Below are 23,916 nucleotides of genomic sequence, written 5' to 3' on the forward strand. Positions count from 1 at the left end.
GCTCTCAAAGAGGCTGGCATCTTAGTGTCAACATCTATAATTAAGTCTACAAACCACTCAAGAACAGTATCACTGTGCAAGCATTTTTAGATGTTGCCAAAAAATAAAAACATAACAAATAAAGAAAAAATATCTAAACATGTTCAGTGGTACAAAATTGACTTGCTGCAAAATGAGTGGAAGAGAAAAGCTTGGAGAAGAAAAGGGGCCGATGGTGATCTGAAGCATCCTGTATGATCTGTTAAACATGGTAGAGGAAATTTCAGTCACCCAATCTCAAAACGACAGAGCATTGTTTTACAGTTATTATATACAAAACTGAAGGCAGAAAGACCCACAGACGAGCAGCAACTAAAGGTGGCTGTAGTAAAGGCCCAACAGAGCTCCGCAAGAGGAGAGCCAGCATTTTGTGATGCTCATGGTTTCTAGACAGGCAGGTTTTGCATTTTCTCATTTAAAACAGTCCATATTATCTCCCATCCTAAATGTTGGTTTTTCCAGCTACTTTTGATCCTCTGGAAATGGGGGTGGGAACTGATTTTTATAGACCAGTCCCCCACTCTGAATTGGAAAAGAACCACACTTTTCCAACAGATCTAACATTTCAGGCTATATGAAGGCTTTCTCTGGGTGTTTCTTTGCTAATCTTAAAATTTAGTCTTGTCCCAGCATCATAAAAACCATGTCTGAAACCAGTGATGTCTTTAATATTTCTGGTATTAAATTTTGTTCTATTTGTACGAAAATTTTACACATTTTTTAAAGACTGAAATTCAGCAAGTTTTTAAAATCTAAGGTTTGAAATTCATAAAAGGTGCAAGACTCTTATTCTGAAATGCCTCTAGAAGCGTTTCCACCAGTGATATTAATTTATTTTTTTATTAATTTCGCATTAATGAATTGTAAACCGGTTCAGTCCCAAACTCACAGCAGATTTCATACTGTCTGTATAGAAGTTTTACTTTGAAAGGTCTCCCCGGAACCCGCCCTTCTTCTGAAACGTGTCGCTTATTTCTCGACCACCGGGTCGTTGAGTGGTTGGACCCTTTCTGTGTCCGCGGGGAGAAAGGGGTTAAGCGGACATTTGGAAAGACCCTGTCGTGGCGTATAAAGGGCCCGTTACCCACGCAGTCCGGCGGCCTGTGCTGGCACCACAGCGGCAGTGATGCAGCCTTCTCCGTCGTCTCTACAAAGGCACACAGAAACGCGTCGGTAACCGAGAGAGACACGGCAGACCAGCGGAGTCTGCCGCCCGGGGCCCCCTCGTCCTCCCTCACCGCTGCCTCCTCCTGACCCGGCATGCGAGGATGTCCAGGAAGATAAGGAGCGGCAAAGGTCGAGCAGCGAGCCGGATCGATGCTCCCACGGCCGGTGAAGTAGACTCGACAAAAACCGTGTAGTTCGCCTGAACCCTGGCAGGATTGGGCTCGGCTTCTCGGTGGCTTCCAGAGACTCTCAGGATGAGGAAACCCAGAGTGATCCGGATGGTTTTTGCCTTGTCCCTGGGATGTTTCGTCATGGTCATATTCTACTTTAACAGCAGTCTGAAGCCAGGTGAGTATAAATTAGGGCTGAACGATTATGGAAAATAATCTAATTGCGATTTTTTGCCCCAATATTGCGATTGCGATGCGATATGCGATTATTTTTTAAGGTCTTTGTCTTCTGTATTATTAAACAAAGACAAGCAATACATCATATAGTATGGCCAATACTATATTACATTAATTTTAAACTGTTCTTTCCTGGAAGACAGACCTCTGTTATGATGACATGAGGTGATGCATGAATTGATGACTGACATTTTTATTTAACTTCTTCAATCACAACAGTATATTTGAACATACACAATAGTTTATTTTTAGCTTACAAACATCTGAGCATAAAGTGCTGACAAGGAACCCTGGTGTAAACATTAAAATGAAAGTCAGTACAATGTGCAGATTGCAGAAATATACATAAACAAAATCAGTGGCTTTACCACACTCAGTTTTTCGACATCTGTGAACTACTAGACAGTCATTCAATTAAAAAATAATATTAAATAAATAAAACTAATAAATAAAAAATACACACATCTTACTGATCTCTGCAGTCAGTAACATTACACATAAAGTGCAAACATAATAGCAATTGTATAAACACACACACAAACACGCCTTTAAAGTTTAAAGGCGTGAAATTGGACGGTCTAGTTCTGATTAGCGTCACCGCTGTCTCGGTGGAGTTTAATAAACTCGGCCGTCTGCTTCTTGCTATCTAAAATATAACCAGACACTGGTGTAAATTCTCGACTGTCTCATACTTCTGTTTAATAAGTTTTCTGTTTGACGTTTAGTCAGCTGTGTGAAAACCAAGGAGGAACCCACCCGGGGGATTAATAAAGTTTTATTTTATCTAATCTAATAACTTTAATCTCAGCCAAACCGATTTACTCACGAACAAACAAAACACTGAAAAAAGCCCAACAATAACATTTTTAGGTTGTCTAAGTGACTTATATATTACGTTTAACCCGAGCAGCGAAACTCCGCGGTGATCTGAAAATGATGTGCCGGGAGTTGTGCCGTTCTCGGCCGCATCAGTAACCCTCGAGCTCCCGGCTAGCTGTCGAGCTGGTGGGTAGCAGACGCCTCTGAAAACGTCGAAGCACTTTTGCAAATATGGGATATCTTGATAAACCGAGCAGATATTTGATGTTTACACAACTACTTTCTCGCCTGAAAATATGTTAAAAGTTTATTTTGTGACCCTGAAAGATTAGTATGAGTAATTTTAAAACTTAGTAGCGGCCGCCATTGCTGGAAACTGGAGTTTGGCTGGGCCGCGCTATGAATTCTGGGATATGGTAGTAATTTGGACAGCCTTCGGCGCGTCGCTGTGACGTAATCGGTCTACAAATGCGGCCTCAGGAGGATGCAGCCCATGAATTTGGACATGTCCAGAGTATAATCGCAGCCTTTGCGGTTAGAAAATTGCACTTGATCATGTCGCGATATTATCGCAAATGCGATATATCGTTGAGCCCTAGTATAAATCCCATAAATACACAATATTTCCCCCTCTGCTCTGCTTAAACTTGCTTCCACACCCTGCCATCGGAGCGCTCATTCTCCTGCATCCCCGCTCTGTCTGCCTGCCGCTACGCTAAGAATAAAACTAAAGCTAACATGAAACATTAGAAATTAAGCGCCCCGTGAATAGTTTACACAGACGTCCCAACCTGACACCTTTCAAGCAAAGAAAATATTTCATCACTTTTATCAGTTCATCTCCATCCATCTGCAAATGACTCAAGTATTTAAATATGAGGGTTTGTTTTTTTCTTTTATCAGTAACAAAAGAAGTTTGATTAAATATTAATTTATAAGTTTTTCTAAATTTACATCTAAATTTATCTCATATGATCTATAGTCCCATAAAGGGTTGTGTGTTTGTGAAGATCTCTTGTGTGGAGACAAAAGTGTATCTGATGTATGGGCTCTAGTTTAAAGTGTGCAGCAGACCAGCTGGTCCTTTTCTGTTGGCATATGGGTTTGCCCATGCCTTCATAATAAAACCCATTCATAACCCGCTGTGTTAATGGGTTGTGGCATACTTGTAATCCAATACACATATCAGTGAAGTGCATGAAAGCAGGCTATTGAGACATTCTTAGCCCAGCTATAAAGGATTTTTTTGTGCGACTTGTTGGTCCTTGTCATTCCAATACTAAAGCGTGGCCTCCAGCCCATTGTCATTTCACCCCGTTGTGCTCCATCCCGATGTCTTTATTTTCCCATGAAGCTCAGATCTAAATTGAGGAACAGGAGAAAAACTTCCATTAGCAGAGTGTTTAGCGCAGTGTTTCCTCAGCTACAGGGAGGAGGGCTGGGAGCAGACGCAGCTGGCTGGCAGTGGGGTTGTCCCTTTGGTGGGATCTGCTTCCCTCTGCCACATACAAAGGCCTCTTTCACACGTGCTCAGCTATTTTAGGGGCCTAAAAACTGTAGGTATAGCCCATATTGTGAGGTGGATTCACGTTTAATGGCGATCCCAGAAAGTTTGGGTGTGTGACATGTCCATAAGTAACTTGTGAAAGACGTTACTGTCAGTGTAGTGTTACACTGTTAAAGTCAGGGGTATCGGTTATGATAGCGTGACTGATATGCTTTTCTGTCAGTAGGTTAACGTGTCAGTGCGGTAGGTGTGATTGTGTAAGATACAGTCACAAACCGTTACAGGTGTGTGGTTGAAATCAAAATCAAGGGTGTGGTTCTTCGGAAATGATGCGATAGTGCTGCAAGATGGTCTCAACATGCAGTTGTAAAAGAATAAAGTAACAGTCTGTGCTGTTTAGTGTATTTACATTAAGTGATGTTTGCATTTACAGTAGGATCTCGCACTCGCATTGCTTTTGATTTGATAGTCATACTCTAAAAATGGGACACTAAAAGCTTGAGGAATTCTTAATCATCCAGGTAGAAAATCCCAGAAAGTTTTCGTAACCAAGTTTCTTCTTCAGCCTCACCTGCATTAACAATAAAGTTGGATAATAATTGAAACAAGCACCGCAGACAAACAAAGAGCCAGAAGATCAGTTTCATGATCATTATTATGCAAAGCGCCATGACCATTGGTCAGTGGCCACGTGTACTTAAATCACAGCAATGTAAGATGGTGCAAAATGTACTCTTAGCCCCCCTCACCGTGAACGTAAATAGGAAATGATCACCTCTAAACTGATCAGGGGGTTTCCTCATCATCTTACAAACCTGTGTTCATCTAAAAGCTTCTACTGCTGATCATAACAGCTTAAAAATGCCTCCACCAAATAAATATTGTCTTTCAATATTGCTCTGAAACATGGTGCTTGTTGTTTTGACAGTATTACAGAAAGCTTTATCGCGCCAGTCCAAAGGACTAACAAAAAAATGTGTCCTTGATAGTACTAGAGGCTAAGGTACTGCTATCCAGACGCAGGACTTCACATTTCTGACATTTTGAGGAGCAAATTCAAATTAAGAGATAGAAAATTACAGATAATCCAGGCCTTTGTGACATGTTTTTAGTGCCAGCTTCATAGATTAACAAAACTGTTTCATCTGCATGTCAGTGGAAATGTGTATATATTTATTTTAGCAGGCGATCTCATAGAACTTCATAACTAACCTTTGACTTGACTTTTACATTTGTGACTTCTAGATAAAAACATTGGTTCATCTGTGTGCACGTCCTCGTGTAGCTATACTGGACAAATTGCTTTTGCTTCATTGTAACTAATAAAAACGGGAGACATGTCCTAGCAGGAAAAGCAGGGGTGTGTTAGTGACAGTAATGATGGTTTGCTGCTCGGTGATATAATGACTTAACGAAGCCATCGGCGGTCTTATTGGCCACACCTGTGCTTCTACTTCGTGGGAAATTCAGCGTTGGTGTGGAAGAGCAGCACACTAGAGCTGTCCCATCAAAAAGTGGCACTGCAAGTTAAATTTTTTATGTCCTTGTTAAGTAAGCAGGTCTTAAAACAGCGTCATACCCTAGTCTCTTGAAAAAGAAGGTAGCAATCTTGATCAGTCACCATCCATTTAAACTGGCTTTTTCACAAGGTTGTGCGCTTCACTGTATAAAAGAAAGGGGAGCGCTTGATTCGTTACAGGTCCAAACGAGAGCTTTCTAGCCAGGATAAATGCACAAAAGCAATTGTTTCCTCACCAGCTACAAAAATCGGCACTGAATGATTTTCCAGTCCGATCGACAGTGCAAACCCCCAAAATTAAAGATGCTTTTGTTTACGATTACTGTAAATTGCTATTGTGTATTAATTTGCCTTTGTGAGTTAATTTTGATTGAATAGGTTTACAACCAGTGCTTTGATGAGACACATGGCATAAGTGCACACATTCCTAGATGCTGCCTCTGTTTTTTTTGGGGGGGGGATTGGCTCCACGTATTCCAAACACACCTGGAATGCAGCTCACGCGCCGACCATTAAACCTGCCTGTCTGCTCTAAGTGAATCTAAATTGGTTTCAGATATGCAGTTAGTTAGGGGAGGTGAAGCTGCTCTATCTGGGGTAAAGGTCAGAGTGTTTTTAGGCGATGTGAAGCTGAAGGAGAACAGCCGCATAACAAAGGAACATAGTGCCAAGTCAGAGTTAGCATAAAATTACAGTGCTTGGAAATGCAGTGCTAATCCAAATTTAGCATAATTGCATAGATGCAGAGTGGCTTTACTGTAACATCCTGGACAGAAATAGTTTTTCAGAACACGAGTTGCCTTTCATGCTGCAGAAACTTAACCCTTTGTGACGTCTTCGTATCCGGTCTTTGAAATTCACATCTGTTTTAGAAAAGCTGACTTTGTAAGATGGGCTTATGTGTCAGCGTGAGAGGTCTTTACTACAGTCGCCACTATGATTTCGCCTTTGGGCTTTTAGACGCATTGACTGAAGAGGAAGAAGTATATCATAGTCTGGAATGTGGTGTTGTATGTTACAGCACAGTGAGGGACTTCTCCCTTTGTTTTCCTGGGAGTAAAATCCAGGAACATCACACATACAGATGTGAGCTGACTGCTATGAGTGTAGCTAGTTGTAGCTGTTTAATCACAAACGGAGCCTGAGACTATTGTGTGGGCCTCGGGGCAGCTGTTGTTATTCATGTACTGGAGACTTACCCCCATCTCATACCTCCCTTGTCTAGGCTTGACTTGAGGCCACAAAAGTCATAAAAATTAGCTTCCCAGAACTCTGTCGGAGCACTGACGAAATTGTTGCGGCGCTCTTTGGAAACTAATTTTCACACATGGTCACTTGTGGATGGGACATTATCCAATTAAAAGCAGACGCATCCACACGGGAACAGTGTGTGACTTGATCTTCGTATGCTGCGGCGTGCAGTTGCCAATTGAAACCGCTCGCTCCTCCTGGCTGCTGTCAGATCCCCGTCCGTCTGCGGTGACATGGGGGGTCGGGGTGGTCCTGCTGTTCCAGCCTGTTCTCCAGCCAGCTGCATATTCATGAAACGGCACAGCAGGAGCTGATAGCACAGAAAGTACTCTGGAGGAATTTTTTCAAAATTACATTAGGACCATCTGCTTTCAGAGCCCGTATCCTCAAGTGATTTGATTTTTCTGGTTTGTCCTTTCGCAATTAAAGTTACTGAATAAGTCTTCTGCTCTACTATTTCAATCCAAGTGCTCTGTGGTAGCCAAATAATTCAACTCATCCCCACTTTGGTCCAGACTAAATTACACTGGCAAATATTGTCTGGGTTAGGGTTGTTCTGGTTCAGTAATTTTAGTCGCGCTCGATTAAAAAGCCCACGCAGAGCCAGGCTTTTATTATTCCTCACTCAAAGAGCAACAAGAGACATGACATCATGTACAGGTACATGTTTCTACATAAATTTTACATATACAGGTGCAATGATCTTTTCCTCTTTATCAAGCCTTTTCATAAGGCATATATGATATATATTGATCATATAGTATATATAATGGAAGCAATAACATTTTTTAAAATATTTTATTTTTATGTTAAAATAATAAGTGGGTATACAGAGGGCTGTCACTCCTGGATTCCTATTGCAAATTGATTAGAATGCATGTCCATGCACGTTAGGCTTATGTGTGGTTGTAAATTGGCTGGTGGGATGGTTAATGTTAATCTGAGGTAACTAAAGTTTATACAATGAGGTGATGGTGTAGAGTGCTCGGAGTGATCAGGAAGAGTGCAGAATAAATACCAATCTATTTGATTGTGTTTACTAATGCATGCAGTGTTTGTCACAGTAAAGTTACTGACCGCCCTAATGTATGGTAGACATTCAGTGTCCTCAGATGATGAACCTTAATAACTTGAATCACCCAGTAAACAGCTGTCATTGTAGGATCACAGAAATCTGTGACACTGACAGCAGTGACTAGTGGTTAAAGTGTCGCCTCACAGCAGCAAGCGTCCTCATTTTTTATGTACGTATAAAACCGAAAACTAACACCAGGCTGTTAAGGTCCATTAGTGAATTTAACACATCATTGCTTTTGCATATGAAGAAAGTCGGAGGTGCCTAGACCCACGGGAGATTCAGTTTAAGTTAAATGGACCTCAGGATTGTACTACACTGGTGAAACATGCAGTCGGGTCAGTATTTTCCTGTGTGATGGATATTTCTCTTTACGGCCAAATATGTGTCTATTGTCACTGTTTCCAACTGCTCAAATGCAGATGTGATGGATTTTAGTCAGCCAGCTAAGGAGTCGCCCCACAAATGCACATTGAACTCTTTTACGCTTCTGCACAGGATCATAGGGACTCCTGGATCTGCAGACATTCTTCTAAGACTCAGCAAACAGACAGTACACCACCCACATGCTCCTGCCTATGCACTAACACCCTTTTCACACACACACATTTGTGGCCTAAAAGGATCAGGCTTTCCCTTGTACAGCGTCAAAGCTACTCTTTGGCAAGTCAGGTCAAGGAAGGGGGGGGCAGTTTTCCCAGTGGGACCTAAACACAGAGCTCATTTCATGGCTCGGACAGCAGGAACACACATCGGCCTTTCTATATTTTGCATTTCCCCAGCATTTGGTTCCGTGCGTACCGTAAGGAATGCTGTAGGCTTTGGGGGTCCAGACAGGGTTAAACCAACAGGACGACGTCTTCCTTTGAGTCTGCCTTAGCTGGGGTTGGTGAGTTTCAGACGTCTTGTATCAGTGGAGGAGTTAAGGGCAGCTGAGACACTGTTTTGTTAGAGTGGTACACGGTTATAACCAGCAGCTTTTTTTTTTCTTCCCCCTTCTAATGGCAAAACATAGCACACATTTTTCCACCTATATCTATGCTGTGCAGTGTGTCCTAGTGTCTGCGCCGAGTCCTGATATCCAGCTATTCTGACATTTTAAACAGTTTCTTGATATTTTCACCTGCCCCCCTTTTAAATACCTCATGACAAAACTTGGACTGTAAATTTCCTTGCTTGCTAATTGATGCCAAGTTAGCAGATGACAGATGAGACACAAACCTTTTCAGTGTGCCGTCTCACCCTGTTGCTGAAACACTCAGTTTTCCAGGTGTTTGTCAGCTTCTGAATCATTTCAGCCGCTACCTCTCTGTTCCATTTTAGTGCTCTCTTTGGGAGAGGTCGCAATGAAATGTGTTTAGAAAACAGGTCAGATAAATTGGTGCGCTGTGGCAGAATGATCTCCTCACCTCGGCAGCTCAAGGCAAAAGACAAAGCCTCCTTTTGGCAGCAGCATCCGGCTGCATGTGACGCTCTTGATTCCAGTAATAAGGCATCATCTGGCTTTTTGGCAGAGGTGAATCCACTAAATGAGAAGATTATTTATGTGTCAAAAGAATTGATGCTGATTACTGTGAAGCTTGCTTCTTATGTATAAATCTCTGAGTGTTTGCTATGATCAGTGATCTTCTTGTTATTGCAACAGCTAAGTACTTTCTAAGTGTTTTCCCAGGCTGTTCGCCTGGTACCTCTACGTTTGCCTATGTCAAACCAGGAGCCAAGTTAATGTTGAGGGTGCTGCACACTCACAGCAACTTTTTATCTCAAGGTGATTGCAAAGTTCGGCTGGTAGGAAGAAACCTTTCTGCAAACTGAGTCTGACTTTGACTAATGGCAATCACGCTGTAAGATTGTTGAAGGTTTGCTGGTTGGCTTTTGGTTCTAATCCTCTAGAAAAAGAAGGCTGCTTAGCGCGATTCTAATTGCTAATTTGAATTGTTGAATTTCTGTCTATATAGAACCAAATTGCGTGTAATGATATCAGACTGATAGCACAAGCTCTGTCTCATGGCAACATTTACGGCAGGTTTTAGTAACATGGTTGGCATGCTTGACAATCTCATTTTGCAACAAAGTAACTGAAATTAAATAAGTAAATCTTATTGGATTAACACATTGCATAGTATGGGCCAGTAATATTGGCCTGCTGGTAAACCAGTTGGCTGTTTGTACCTCGACGGTGTTCCTATGGTCAGAAAGTTTAGTGTGGAACTTTGTAAAACTCCACTTTTGATGGTTGAAAGAGCGACCACCACACCGTTTTCAGCTGGAAGAATCAGAATAATTTGTCAGTACTGACAGCAGTATCAATGCTAGCTAACTGAATGTAGTGTGTGTCAGGCACTGGCTTTATATGGGGTTGTAGTGGTTATTTGTGTTTATGAGTGATAAATTATCACATGTGGTCAAAGTGTAAGTCAAAGTGTAAACGATTGTAAAATGTGACGCTAACACAACAGTCATGTTCAACTGTTGAAATCCTGCTTATCAGTAAATCCACAAAGTACCAAGTTTGATATGAGCCAATGCTGTCCTGTCCGAATTCAGGCAAACTGTGCTTCAAAGACTGGACAGAAGACCACGTGCAGATTTGTTGACATTGACCAAATTTGACTGAAAACAGAACTCACTTTAGCAAAATAAGTGCAGTTTTTATAGGTGTTTTGGGGAAATGGCTGCTTTGTTTAAGTTCCATGGGTCATTCCACACAGTATTTTAAGAGAGAGTGCAAAAGAACGAAATGCAATGCATCCCTTTTTTAGCTTTTATAAATTGGTCCTGAATAACTTTAGTTGCAGCCAGACTGGGAATTTTGCCTCTAAATTGGGTGCATTCAAGTTAAGTGGGAAACACTGTGAACTGTTTTAATGGTTGCTATCTGGGTAGAAGCCAGTGCAAGCTAACACTGAGCAGCTTATATTTTTATTGAACTGAACATTAACATTTAGTGCTATATCTGTGGTAGGGCTGAACGATTATGGTCAAAGTGATCATTTTGATCACTTGTTAGTCAGTATTGGTGTTCATTCACTTGGTTTGAGTGAATCTTTGGCAAAGATTTTGGTGACGTCAGTGCACCTTTGTGAGCGCTGATGCACAGTATGCATGCTCGCTTTAATGGACTTTTATGGAGCTGATGTTGGACAGTTCACGTCAGCAGCCATGTTTTTTTGTTTTTTGTTTGTCTGTTTGTTTGTTTTGGCCGAGTTTTATTTAGAACTGCAGTTTTTGGTGTTTTTTTTTTTTTTTTTTTTTTTTTTTGTTTTGTTTTGTTTTTTCAGCCAGCTGATTGCTCAAGAGTATTTCTGAAAAATGGATGATGATGATCCACTTCGAGGCATGAGTGTGGCAGACATTTGAATTCTGTTGTATATCTTTGAACGTAGTCTTACTAGTCCAGGACACTTCAGAACGGCTGTGACTGTCACATGCTGGCATGCAGTCGGAGCTCCTGATTTGCTTTTTGCTTTGCATTCTATTGGCTGAGCACATATTTTAAATATGTGATCGTGTTCATTTAACTGTGGGAAGCTAAAATCAAGATTAAAATTCCATTAACTGTGCAGCCTTAATGTGTGGTGAGAATGCTGGCCAGTTGTAAAAGATTGCAAAATGAGGCGGCTGATGCAACAGTCACGGTCTACTGTTGCAGTCCTCCTTATCAGTAACTGCACCTGGCATGCTTGCTATAGACAACGCTACGCTGATCAGATTCATACATTATGTTAATAAGTACATGGGGATGGAGTGTCTGAAATAAGACCGGCACTGATATATGATCTTTATACAATACTGTTGCACAGCTTCAGCATTTCTCTAGTTACTCTCACCTGCTGTTAGAAGCTAGTAAAGACCTGTGATTTCAGTTGTATGATCGACTGTGTGTCTCTCGCAGGTATTCTCAATGATTCTGTGTAGTATGCTCATTACTGCATGCTGGGCTGCCTGCAGTGAGCGTGTTTACAGCTCATAACCAGTTTGCCATGAGTGACCTGACCACACCACAGGGAGGAGAGAGGTGCACACATGTGGTCACTTGAGTCTCACAGTAGCCTGTGCTCAATAGTGTTGGGCCTGTGCAGTTTCCACCATTACAGCATCATTGTCTCCAATTAAAGCAGCTAATTAGTAACAGATCCTGAGCTTTTGTAAATCTAATTGTCTCCAGATGACAAATGTTGCTGTTCGTGCAAGTTTGGAGCGTAATGACTGCATAAAAGGCAGACTTGTACATAAGGCGTTTGTGCATACTGCCATTTGAATAATGGCACAGCACAGGAAGTCATTTGTTCAATGGGCAGTTAGTGCTGAGTTGCACTGCTCAATCTGGACTTGGAGCCACACAGCTGCTTGCAGATGTTTACTCCAGTGAAAAGCAGCCTGGCCTTGTCTCTGTGAGCAAACTGATGTCATTTCATTGTTGATGCGCTGTGAAGAGCACGTCTCTAACAGGGAGTTATGTGTTTAAACTTGAGTTTAGCCATGAGCCAGTGGCTTCAAGACAAAAGAACCAAATCCTAAAGTGGATTTTTTTTTTTTTTTTTTTTTTTTTAAATCAAATGATGAAGATGTTAATTGAAGGGACAGACTTTATTCATTCCGAACTTTATAAATAATCCCCCTTTTTCATTTGTTGAAAGTGACAGGTATCCCTGCAGTCCAGCACCTGTGGACATCATCACATGCTTCCTTCTTTGAGGTTTGCTGTTCACTTTTGGTCTCAGTAAGTGAAAAGCATGCTGGGCTGATGTTAGGTGAGCGACTCTGTTCTTTGCCCTGAGATTTGGGTTATGATCCGTTTGCATTGTTATACACCGTCTGAACAGTTTCGGAGCATTTGTCTGAACCTGAGCCTCTTTGGACCTCATAGTGGTCCAGTGAACTGCTTCTGTGTAACACTTGAAACAAGTTCAAGTACGACTTTTATCTGCTTAGTTTGCTGTCGATAATGAGGGAACCTGGCTGTTGGACTGCTTGTCAGTGAATTTCGAGCCTCTAAAACTGGGGGAGTTTGTGAAAATGGATGTAATCATTAAACAGTTAATGTGATATTTTTCTTCACATTGTGGTTATGGAGCAAGAAGAGTTCCGGTTTCAGAAATATGAGTCAAGTTAAATTTAAATGGCAGCAATACAGAAGAACATTTATGGAGTTTTCTGAATGAGTTTCAATGGATTATTGCCTGTATCGCTTGAACCTCCTGAGCAGCAAGGGGTGAACATTTGTTAGTGAAAATATGGAAATTTCGTGTGTGTGTGTGTGTGTGTGTGTGTGTGTGTGTGTGTGTGTGTGTGTGTGTGTGTATTTGAATACTTGAATTCCTTGAATCGTCAAACATACTGGGAAGTTCATGAATTGAAGCAAGGTCTAACTTGTGTAGAAAGGGATCACTAATTGCAGGGATTATTCTTCCTGGAATCGACACGCACGCTAAAAGCAAAGTTGGTTCAATGCTGGATTTTCCAGAAAGAGGCACCGATGTCACCCTGAAACTACACTGCACCAGGTGGTCTGAGTTCAGCAAGATACTGGAAACCTAACCCTCTTCAGCTGAACTGAATCAGCAGCATGAGGACTTATTCTGTGAGCTTTTCACAGCAGCTTCAGATTGCCTGATCTTTGGACAGAGCCACGCTAGCTGTTTCTTTTCCCAGTCTTCTAACGCAGCGGTCCCCAAACCCCGGGCCGAGTCGTTTGGTACTGGGTCGCGAGAGTTGAGGCTCGGGTGTGAAATGTATGGTTTTTATCAGTTTTCAGCGTTATTTTGTTATCGTTTTTATCGTTAACTCGGTTTTCCTGGGTCTTTTCACATGTGTTATGAATAAATCTTCTTTTTTTCGGTACCAGTACTAGTTTTATTTTGTTGTATTTATCCACGACATCTTAAAGGCCGGTCCGTGAAAATATTGTCGTGTATAAACCGGTCCATGGCGCAAAAAAGGTTGGGGACCGCTGCTCTAACGAAGTGCCTCCTGGCTAACTTCATAATTTAAAACACTAAAATGACTCGTCTCATCTGAAGAAGGGGACAGATTGCAGTTTTATCTTCAAGCTAACACTTACTGGCTAAACACACCAGAATACATCTGCGTTTCATTTAGGGAGTGTGCGTTTTTCATAAAAGAACATCTGATGAAGCGGGGCTATCTATGTTTATCTCTGAGGAAAAAACAAATAACCTCCACACTACGCTGCAGATGGAGTGAAGATATGGCTTTTATAGAAAGTGACTACGTCCACAACATGCATGCAGATCAGATGGAAGTGTCTCTCTCAGTAACTCAGTCTCGTGAGTGTTGATTGTAACCTTACATCTGTGGCCGGAAAGTGTACGATGTGATGAGCTTGTTCTGTAAATCAAATAAGCTGTGCTCCTGTGGGGATGTTCGCAGTGTCTTGGAGTCCTGCTGCTCCCTGTTGTGTCAGCGAGTCATGGTTCAGCAGCGTGGTGCTCATCTCTGCTTTCACTGCAGGCAGGTTGGAGTGCAGAATACTTGATGGTAGATGTTGTTCTGAGAGCTCGTTTTCATTTTTCTAACTATGATGAAACTGTTTGAGTGAAGCAACCACTGCCTTTTCAAACCAGGCCGCACGCCTTTGCATCTTTCTTTTTTTTCTCCAACGAAGGCCTGCAGCTTTTAGGAGGAACAGATCGACTACCTTTACCCAGATTAAATCTGAGGATCATGTGGTGAAACTCTATACATGTCCAATATCTGGAAGGAAACAAATGATGGCTCTAAGCCAAAGGACATAAATAAGGTCCTTTTATCCTTCCTTTCAAACTTGAGTCTGACATAACGTGGAAAATGAAATGTTCTGCCCGGCCAAAACTCTTGTTCCGTTTCTAAAGCACTCGAGCAAATAAAAGCAGCGATAACAAACCATGAAAGTTTACTTTATTGTTTCAGTGCAACGTTTTTGTGCTCAGTTTGTGTTAATGTTCTACAGTGCACTTTATTCTCCTGTTTTATCTGTCTAATGATATACCACACTGTATTATTATTTATGATAATGGTAGTTAACACCAACAGTAGTAGTTAAATAGTAAATGAGCTGATTCTTGTGTACTGCTTGGGTTCAGTATCTTGCTTGAGGATATTTGGCTAATTATAATTTTGGCATTCAGTAATTCAGTGAATGATCAAATAAAATAATTGCACTGCACCTCTTTATCCTCGGCCTTTGTTCCTCCCTGAAACCCTGCAGTAAGCTCACGCCCCTTCAGGCTGCAGCATGTTAAACTTCAATAAAAGCGCGAAGTCAGCGACTGATTGGTAATCATGGGATGGACACCGTCCCCCTTCTAACTCATCTCATGTTGACAGTTTGCAAATGTATCGTGCATATTTTCTTTAAAATGTGTCCACAGAAATATGAACACCAGCCAAACTACCACAGTCAGGGTCACAGGACCACATTTGGGCGTGATGACACACATTCACAAAAGCATTATTAGTGATAATTCAGCGGTGACTGCTCCATAACCGATGTGCTTTTTCCTCAGCCTCAGAGGCGGTGGGTGAAAGCGGCAGCAGACAGAAGTCGAGGAGGAGTCCTCTACAGATGCTGTACGATGGCGATCAGGTCAGTCTAACGTCATGTGCACTTTAAATATTTATTTGTAAGGATTTATTCCAGGATTACTCGGGGTTATTTTAACAAACTTGGCAAAGGTTATGATAAATAGTCATTTTGTGATTTTATGATTCTTTGTGTTTCTGGAACGTTCTATGTTTGAATGAAAGAGAGCACACATAACCAGACAGGATAGGCCGAGTGTTTAATGACAAACAGGGTCTCATTTTTAATATTTAATAATAATCTTCTAGCTGTGGAAATTCAGTCCTCCTGCAGTTTGTTGGCATAAATAAATCAGTGTCCAAAACTCTTGAGTCACAATTGTTTATACTTTGCTTGGGGAAAAAAGAAGTAGGTGGAGTGATTTACTGAAACATGCAAACATACATGGAAATGCAGTGTAACGGTAAAAACAGACTTTGTACAATTCTAACAAGCTTGAAAGTTCACATTTGGTGTGACCGCCTTTATTCTTCAGAACAGCTGGAACGCTAATGAATGCTTTCTTAGAACTGACTAGACTTCAGAAATAGTTCTGCAGGCTTCTTGAAAGACACTCAAAAGCTCTTCTCTGGATGTTGGCTGCTTTTCGTTCTGTGCTCGGTCATGATGATCCCACACTGATTCAGTCATGTTGAGGTCCGTGCTTTGGGGAGGCCGATCCATGGCTGATAGGAAAAAAACCACAGAGGTTTTTAAGGAGCTTGGAAAGAAAAGCGTCTGGACTTCTTTAAGTTTCCTTGAAGATGTTTCACCTCTCATCTGAGAAGTTTCTTCAGTTTGAAGAGCAACTGGTGGAGAGTCCCAGTTTTTAAACCCTATGGGAGTGTTCCCAAGTGGGTCATGGACCCCCCCTATGCGGTCGTTCAGTCTGACGTCACTAGCCGTGTCTGGGCCTAAACTCCGCTGCAGGTCCATATATCAAACGATCACTATGGCATTACTGAGAGTTGAAAAACTGTCTAAAGTCTTTCATCTTTAATAAAATGATCAGCGTTCTGCTCTACCAGGTGTAACAATTGAGTTTAACATCCAGGCATCTATGAAAACGGAATTTATGACATTTAACGGAGTTAGAAGTTAGCAGGAAGTTAGCTCGCTAGCTTCTATCTAAATACAATATAGCATGTCCTGACTACGGGGTTTTGGAAACAAATTAAAACGTACAGCTCTGTTATCACTTCCAGCATAAATGAAGACAGAAAACTAAAAAGCAGTGACGTTTGTAGGGTTACTGAAGTTGGGCTAGCTGGTATATAATGATGTGCTACGTGACCGCTAGCGACACAGCTATGTTAGCATAATATAAACAAGCTTTTTTTCCACTCGATAAAAGTTAACGTGAGTGTTCTCGGTGGTCAGGAACAAATGTAATCGCATGGCAGGATGCTGTAAAAGGACCAAACTTCAGCCAGGAGAACAACTGAGATAATCCATCCACAATACGAGGTTAGTCATTCATATACTGCTGCATGGGCTGGGCTGTAGTTACATCCTAAGGTTTTAAAAACTGAGCTTAAATAAATGATTAGCGGTAATAAAAGCCGAGGGAGGTCAACAGTGATCACTGACTGTTTTAGGAGCTTTTTGAGATCAAATATAAGAAAATGCATAACATTAAACATGTTAACAACACAAAAGCCATATTAAACGCAGACTACTTTAGGCCCGGAAGTAGGATTCGTCACGTCATCACTTAACGACCGGATACACCACCAGCTAGCGGAGAGTCAGAGAGACAATCAGAACAATACTGTCATCCTCTATGTACCAGATTTATCAGAGAAACTCAGGAGAGTTTTCTCCAATCACGACATCCCCGTGTACTTCAGACCCAGCCACACACTCAGACAAAAACTGGTTCATCCCAAAGACAAAACTCCTAAGCACAAACTTAACATCGTAGTGTATGCTGTGCAGTGTGGCGAGGAATGCTCAGACCTCTACATCGGAGAGACCAAACAGCCACTTCATAAACGCATGGCTGAACATAGAAGAGCCACCTCCACTTAATTCAGCAGTTCAGTCCACGTTTTGCTCCAGTCCTCATAAATCTGCTTTAGCTGCATCTAAAGGAAAGTAATACCTGCTCTTTGTAACGAAATGTCTAAGAGACAAATCTCCCCGGAAATTTGTGAAGTCTTGATAGTGATATTTTTCATGTCAAGGAGAAATACTTTGATGCACTCCCATCTGAGCAGTAAAGGAGGAGAAATAAAGGTCGGCCATTTTTGTGGAATTAAAGACACGACATTTATAGAGGAGGATTCACGACTTTGTACAGATACTGTCAGGCAGTTAAGAGTTTTATATTTAGAGATGCGTCTGACTGCTTTTCATCCATGCACAGGTTACATGAAGCTAAAAGCAGTAACAGGAGCCGCCCTTTATCAGGAAATACAAAAATATCACTTTTTCGGTCGTTAGCAGGTTTACTGTCTGCAGCTTAGTATTAGACAGAAACATGTCCATGTGCAGCCTTTCATTTCCACTCTAGTTATGAGTTGCGTATAACAGCTGTACACAACCATTGCCTCACTGGGTGTTGACATATCTGAATCAGAATCAGAATGGGTTTATTGCCAGATGTTGAGGTTTACAACATTAGGAAATTGCTGCGGTGCTTCAGTGCAGACAATAAGAATTAAAGTGCTATGTAGAAAGAGAGATATGTGCATGAGATATACATGAGATATATACATGAGAATAAGAATTATGAGTGCTACGTAGAAAGATATATACATGAGTGCAGGTGGTGATCAGTGCCAGACATGAAATGATGCAGTGACACAGCGTAGGGTCATGTGTTAGTGGCGGGGACAGTCATGTGGTTATTGTTCATGTGTCCAACAGCAGAGGGGAAGAAACTGTTCTTGTGGCGAGAGGTTCTGGTGCGAATGGACCGGAGCCTCCTGCCTGAGGGGAGCAGGTCAAACAGACTGTGTCCAGGGTGAGAAGGGTCAGCTGAGATCCGAGCTGCACGCCCCAGTGTCCTGGAGGTGTACAGGTCCTGCAGAGATGGGAGTCTGCAGCCAATCACCTTCTCAGCAGAGCGCACAACACGCTGCAGTCTCTGTTTGTCCCTGATAGTGGCTCCAGCGTACCACACGGTGATGGAGGAGATGAGGATGGACTCGATGATTGCAGTGTAGAATTGCATCATCGTCCGTGTTGGCAGGTTGAATTTCTTCAGCTGCCTCAGGAAGTACATCCTCTGCTGGGCTTTCTTGATGACGGAGGTGATGGTGGGCTCCCACTTCAGGTCCTGGGTGATGGTGGTACCCAGGAAGCGGAATGAGTCCACAGAGGTGATGGGGGTGTCAGTCAGGATGATGGGGGGGAGTGGGGCTGTGTGCTTCCTGAAGTCCACAATAATCTCCACTGTCTTCTGGGCATTCAGCACCAGGTTGTTGTGGCTGCACCAAGACACCAGACGTTCAACCTCCCTCCTGTAGGCAGACTCATCCCCGTCAGAGATGAGCCCAATGACGGTGGTGTCATCTGCGAACTTGATTAGCTTGACAGACTGGTGGGTGGAGGTGCAGCAGTTGGTGTACAGGGAGAAGAGCAGAGGAGAAAGAACACAGCCCTGAGGGGAGCCGGTGCTGATGGTCCGGGAGTCCGAGACATTCTTTCCCAGCCTCACGTGCTGCTTCCTGTCCGTCAGGAAGTCAGTGATCCACCGGCAGATGGGATCAGGCACATTCATCTGGGAAAGCTTGCCTCGGAGATGGTCTGGAAGGATGGTGTTGAAGGCAGAGCTGAAGTCCACAAACAGGATCCTGGCGTAGGTTCCTGGGGAGTCCAGATGCTGCAGGATGAAGTGTAGGGCCATGTTGATGGCGTCGTCTACAGACCTGTTGGCTCTATATGCAAACTGCAGGGGGTCCAGGAGGGGGGCCGTGAGGGTCTTGAGATGGGAGAGAACTAGGCGCTCAAATGACTTCATGACCACAGATGTCAGAGCCACGGGTCTGTAGTCATTTAGTCCAGTGATCCTAGGTTTCTTGGGGACAGGGATTATGGTAGAGGACTTGAAGCAGGCAGGCACATGACATGCCTGCAGTGAGGAGTTGAAGATGCCAGAAAACACTGGGGCCAGCTCGAACACACACTTTCATCCCCGCTTTGTTTTGACTCAAGCTCACTTGACATTAAACAGCGATGACTCAGCGTAACTTTTATCTATCAGTTTGTTCTTTGGAAACAGCTGCCATTATTGAGTTCAATTCAGTATTTGCTTTTTGAGGAGGCTTTCTCAGGTAAACACCCGTGGGCGGGGCTCTGAATGACCACTTTCCTCTACGCAGACGTTCAGCGTTCACGATCTGGGCTCTGCTATTAAAGCAGATCTTACAGCTGGTTCCAGTTAAATCTCCCTGTGAGGAGAAGGACGGTGCACATGCCAGAAAACAAACTAGCTCCAGTGGAGTCCGGTCCACTCGCTTCCAATTGATGTCATATTTTCACTGTTCCATTTCCACTTAAACTGTTTAGCAGCAGCAGGATGCTGGAGTGAGCTTGATTAATGTGAGGCAGATTTATTTAATTGTTTAATTCTGTAAACACAATGGGCGACTGATTCTGTCTCCATTTGTTGCTCTCTGCACATGTGCAGCAGGTAACTGGGTGAAAAGCTACATGTAGCGGAATAGCTGACAACCTGGCGACTGGAAGAAACTGAGCAATACGATTAAGAATTGAGTGCAACCATTGCTTACAACTTGTAAGAAAGTTGTAAGACTCTTTGCTGTCACTTTTTTGGGTGCAAAAATCCTCTTTTCAAACTGTTAAGTTTTTGTGATGCGCTGCTTGTAACAAAGTGCTTAAAGATACCAAGGAACTAAGATTTAAATTGTAAGTCGTCTGTGTAGATACAACATTGGTTGACTTGAGTAAGGCGCCTTTTTATACTTTAGTGAAGTGGGTTAACAAACCCAAAACGAGCAGAATTCTTCTAAAAATGGTCAGGTACAAAGACTGGACTAAACTTGAGTGAAAAAGCAGCCAATGTCCAAAAAAAATCTTTGAAAGACCTCCACAAAATCTGGATAATTATTGCTCGAGACCCCTTTTAAAAACTGGCAGGAAAGTCTGAGGCCGACTAATGGCCATTTTATAATTGCACCAACAGCTGTCACCGTCTCACCAAGCTTCTGGCTGACTGATGGTCTTGCAGCCCAGTCCAGCCTTGCGCAGGGCTACAGTCTGGTCCCTGACGTCCTTTGACAGCTCTGTGCTCTTGCTCATGATGGTGGCAGGTTGGAAATGAAGAATGTGTGGTTTATATACATAATGAGTTGAGATCAGGAGTATTTGTAATCGCTTGTGTGCCACATAAGCCCGCAGCCAGTCTGTGAAAGCCAGTATTCAGGCTGGGTGATAGGGGATAACATTTCAGTTGATGAGACTACCGTAAAAATTTAAGACTGTTCATTTCTTTGAATGGAAAAAATTCAGCAGGGATTCAAATAATTATTTCCCCAAGTGTGAAAACACAGATATCTGAAAATCAGTTTTGATTAGTCCAGATGAAATTTCTACAAATAGATCAAAACACGATATCTTTAATGAATGTTTCCACACAGCAAATTGTCACTTCCACTAGCTGCTGCTCGCTCCACTGATTAAATGTTAAAGTGTTCAGCACACTTAAGAAGACTTTGGTGTTCTTTGAAGGTTTGAATGCCATGAAACACTAACAGCAGTTAATATCCTCAAACTATGAACTCATGCATCCTGCTCACATGAAAAGACTGAAACAGGAGTTTCAAACGCACTATTGTGTAACCACAGTGCACAAACCTCTGCTGAGAGGAAGGGTCTGTGTTGGCTCTGCAGTCGTTCAGGTGTCTGCCGCTAAACACAGAGGGTCAGGCGCAGAGTCAAGATGAGTCTGGGGGCTCCAACCACTGCAGTGGGATGCCAGGCTGAGTAAATGAAAGGAGTAAATAAGACATTTGTGCCACGCAGAGGCCAAGCTGAACTGGATGACCTGTGACTTGATTAAAGTTGGGGATGGGCCATAATTAAGACCAACAGAGGAGATAAATCTGTGAGTGCATTTTCTCTCATTCAAAAGGCTGTAAGCGGCGTCCGTATATCATCATAAGGGTGGAGTGAGAAGAGCCTTTTTCAGCCTCGGATGGCGCTGCACAAAATCTGCTAAATGTCCTTAAGCAACACTGAGTTGCTGAAGGTGAAAGTGGGGAAAAATTAGGGGGTGTTGCACTGGAAGGAAGCGAGCTTATTGGATCTGTTTGAAGCTGCAAAGTTGGTCATATCTGAGCTGTCCTACCTGCATTGTTCAACATTCCTTAAAAATTGGACGAAGGGAACATTGGCAATGTAGGCAGTGCTGCTGAATCAGTGGAGTCCTCTCAGGAAGGCCAGATTCTCCCATTCGTCACATTATAACTTAAACTGTCCCAACTTTAAATCACTTTTCCTTGGGTTTAATGCCATGCAAGTCCTGCACTGATACCTGAGGAGTTGTGGGACATGAACCATCAAAGAGCCTGTGGAGGTACATTTACATGCACTCCTCCCCAAAACCAGCAGTGTAGCTATTAATAGGACAGATGCTGAAAGTTGGCTTGAACAGGGAAAAGAGCAACAGCAGAGTTTACCATGAAGAGGGAAAAATTTCTTCTGGTAACTTCTATCATCATAACTTACAATCAGTGCCATAAACTGACCTGAAAAACTCGTATAAATTGTAACTCAGGTTTTTCTTTTATTACTAAATGCCAATTCTCTGCGATTCCTCTCATCCCTGTAGGTTGAGTCGGCGGTACAGGCGATCCATCAGGGCAGACGGGAGCTGCTGGAAGAAGCTTGTCGCTCCTATACCCGCAAACGCAGAGTCCTCATCCCCGAGGACCTGAAGCACATCATCGTGGACGACCAGCACGGCTTGCTCTACTGCTACGTGCCCAAAGTGGCCTGCACCAACTGGAAGCGGGTGCTCATGGTTCTGACGGGCGTTGCCGGGTCCAACAGAGACCCTCTCGCAATCCCTGCCAACGAGGCCCACATCCCCGGAAACCTCCGCACACTTTCTGAGTACTCCACCTCCCAGATCAATCAGCGGCTGCGCTCATACCTGAAGTTCGTCTTCGTGCGCGAGCCCTTTGAGCGGCTGGTGTCTGCGTACCGCAACAAATTCACACGGAGCTACAACACAGCCTTCCATAAACGATACGGCACAAAGATAGTGCGGCAGCACAGGCCAGACCCGCAGCCGGAAGCTCTGGAGAAAGGAAATGACGTCTCCTTTGAGGAGTTTGTCTATTACCTCGTGGACCCAGCCACCCAGCGAGAAGAGCCCTTCAACGAGCACTGGGAGCGGGTGCACTCACTGTGCCACCCCTGCCTCATCCACTATGACGTGGTGGGGAAATACGAGACGCTGGAGCAGGACTCCCGCTACGTGCTGCAGCTGGCCGGGGTGGAGGACCAGGTCAGCTTCCCCGCCTCGTCCAAGAGCACCAGGACTACAGGAGACATGGCTGCCCAGTTCTTCCACAACATCAGCCCTTTTTATCAGAAGAAGCTGTATAATCTCTATCGCATGGACTTCCTGCTCTTCAATTACTCTGTACCAGCCTACCTCAAGTTTAGATGAGGCTGGATTTCACTCGCGCACACAGAAACTAAATTACAGAGCCTGGACACCTGCAGAAGAAGCTTCTCCATGCAAACACTGCAAGTTCTGTTTTAAGAGAAAGAAGAGCAATCCTTATCAGAGCTCCAAAGAAAACTAATTTTATTCTTGAGACCGAACATTGCGATGGAGAACTCTTGAAGGAATCATAAGATCAACATTGATGCCTGAAAAAATAAAACAAAAATTTTAAAAAAGGCAAATCCTCTTGTACTGTAGTTATCGAGCAACTAGATGTTGCTCATTGCTTTTGAATGTGTGAAACAGGGTTGGGCGATATGTTGAAACTGTCCAACCGGGCCACCGTCAGTCCAACTACTGCATTGCTATAATATCTGTTTGCAATCATAAAAGAGATATTTGAGGAAAAGAAGAATCCGCTATTTGGGTTTATGGTTGTAACTCTCTAAGGTGTACGTCATCATACGTGATAGCTCTAACCGTATATTTATGAGCGAGGCAAAACTGGCTTTTCTGTTGTCAGCCAGAATGATTAGTTTCTTTGTTCCCAGTTTTCCAAATCTTGGGAGAAAAATACTCTGATTGCCTGGAGTTGGAGTTAAGGTTAGATTAAGGTCCAATAATGACAATTTAAACCTCAGACGGTTCAACCGGACAAACCAAAGGATCTAAACTAAGCAGTAAGATGAAGTGCGTCCACGCGGTACAAACAGCAGGATAACCTGCTTGCTAATTGATTAGGTTGCCCAACTGTACATGTAGTTTTTGGTCTACTTGTTTAATTTGATTGAATAATATAGATGTTTTTATTCAGTGCCAATCAATTCAACAGCAGCCACTTAAAAATGGCAAAAGTGTTTAGTGTTTTGTGAAATGTTTTCCTATACATGTACAGTATGAATTGAGCTTCGATTTAGTCTAAT

The 23,916-nt window shown here is 42.8% G+C and overlaps 1 protein-coding gene across 1 annotated transcript; it reads left to right on the forward strand.

Moving 5' to 3' along the window:
- The first annotated feature begins 1,040 nt into the window (after window positions 1-1,040).
- Window positions 1,041-23,405, forward strand: LOC146631539 (carbohydrate sulfotransferase 11-like). The gene is made up of 3 exons (XM_085353743.1): window positions 1,041-1,554; window positions 15,293-15,372; window positions 22,148-23,405. Exons 1-3 carry the CDS (start codon window positions 1,461-1,463, stop codon window positions 22,991-22,993), a joined length of 1,020 nt encoding a protein of 339 aa, XP_085209869.1. The 5' UTR covers window positions 1,041-1,460; the 3' UTR covers window positions 22,994-23,405.
- The last annotated feature ends 511 nt before the right edge of the window (window positions 23,406-23,916 follow it).

The sequence above is a fragment of the Diplotaxodon limnothrissa genome, linkage group LG5, assembly GCF_057381915.1.
Source record: "Diplotaxodon limnothrissa isolate DT_005_m linkage group LG5, D_limnothrissa_male_GT1.1, whole genome shotgun sequence".
In the NCBI taxonomy this organism is placed as follows: domain Eukaryota; kingdom Metazoa; phylum Chordata; class Actinopteri; order Cichliformes; family Cichlidae; genus Diplotaxodon; species Diplotaxodon limnothrissa.